At 54.4% G+C, this 700-nt stretch overlaps 1 protein-coding gene across 3 annotated transcripts in view; it reads right to left on the reverse strand.

Moving 5' to 3' along the window:
* Window positions 1-700, reverse strand: part of LOC119592566 — a gene marked incomplete at its 3' end in the record, with an annotated part of 11,187 nt that overhangs the window by 5,654 nt on the left and 4,833 nt on the right. For all 3 annotated transcript variants that reach the window (XM_037941441.1, XM_037941442.1, XM_037941443.1), the window contains 2 exon segments: window positions 204-360; window positions 483-666. In XM_037941441.1, coding sequence (XP_037797369.1) covers window positions 204-360; window positions 483-666 — 341 coding nt within the window.

Raw genomic sequence — 700 nt, forward strand, 5'->3', positions numbered from 1 at the left:
TTTTCTAATGGAAAAATCACAATTTGAAGAAAGAATAATCTCTATATTCATAAACATTTGCCGTATTAATAGTATGTGGAGACTTCACTTTTTGCAACACACTTTAAAACAGCGAATGCTACTCTAAGCCAGCCACTCCACAGCATGAAGGCGAACCCCATGTTCCTCCCGCACACACGCTACGCAACGGCCCCGCGTCTTACGTTTGGTCCCTGACCAGTACGCGGTACTCCAGGCCGGGTCCGTTGTGTAGCAGCGGGGGCACGGGGCGCCACTGCAGCGCGACCGCCCGCCGCCCGGAGTCGGCGTCGCTCTCAACCTCGAAGGTCCCCACGCCCACGGCTGGGGCAACCTCGGGCGCTGTGGGTCATGGTTCCTTAAGAATCTATTTACATGTTATAAGGAAGTTATATGCTATATATGGACTAGCATAATGCACACGTTATTTATAGCGACCTTAGCCCCTTCTCCTAATGCGTTACCTCCCTGCGGCGTGAAGGCGTTGCCAGAGGCCTCGGACGACCACCATCCGTCGGTGCCGTTGTCGGGCGAGGGCGGAGGTCGTGCCCCCGAGCGGAGTCTCACGCGCACCTCATAGTCCACCCAGCCGTGCAGCGACGTCAGCCTCACCGTTGTGTTTCTGCCATGGTAAAACCCTGTTTCGTTCTGGAACAACATGCAAAAGCTATAGAGGGATTCA

The sequence above is a fragment of the Penaeus monodon genome, chromosome 30 (assembly GCF_015228065.2).
Source record: "Penaeus monodon isolate SGIC_2016 chromosome 30, NSTDA_Pmon_1, whole genome shotgun sequence".
Taxonomy (NCBI): domain Eukaryota; kingdom Metazoa; phylum Arthropoda; class Malacostraca; order Decapoda; family Penaeidae; genus Penaeus; species Penaeus monodon.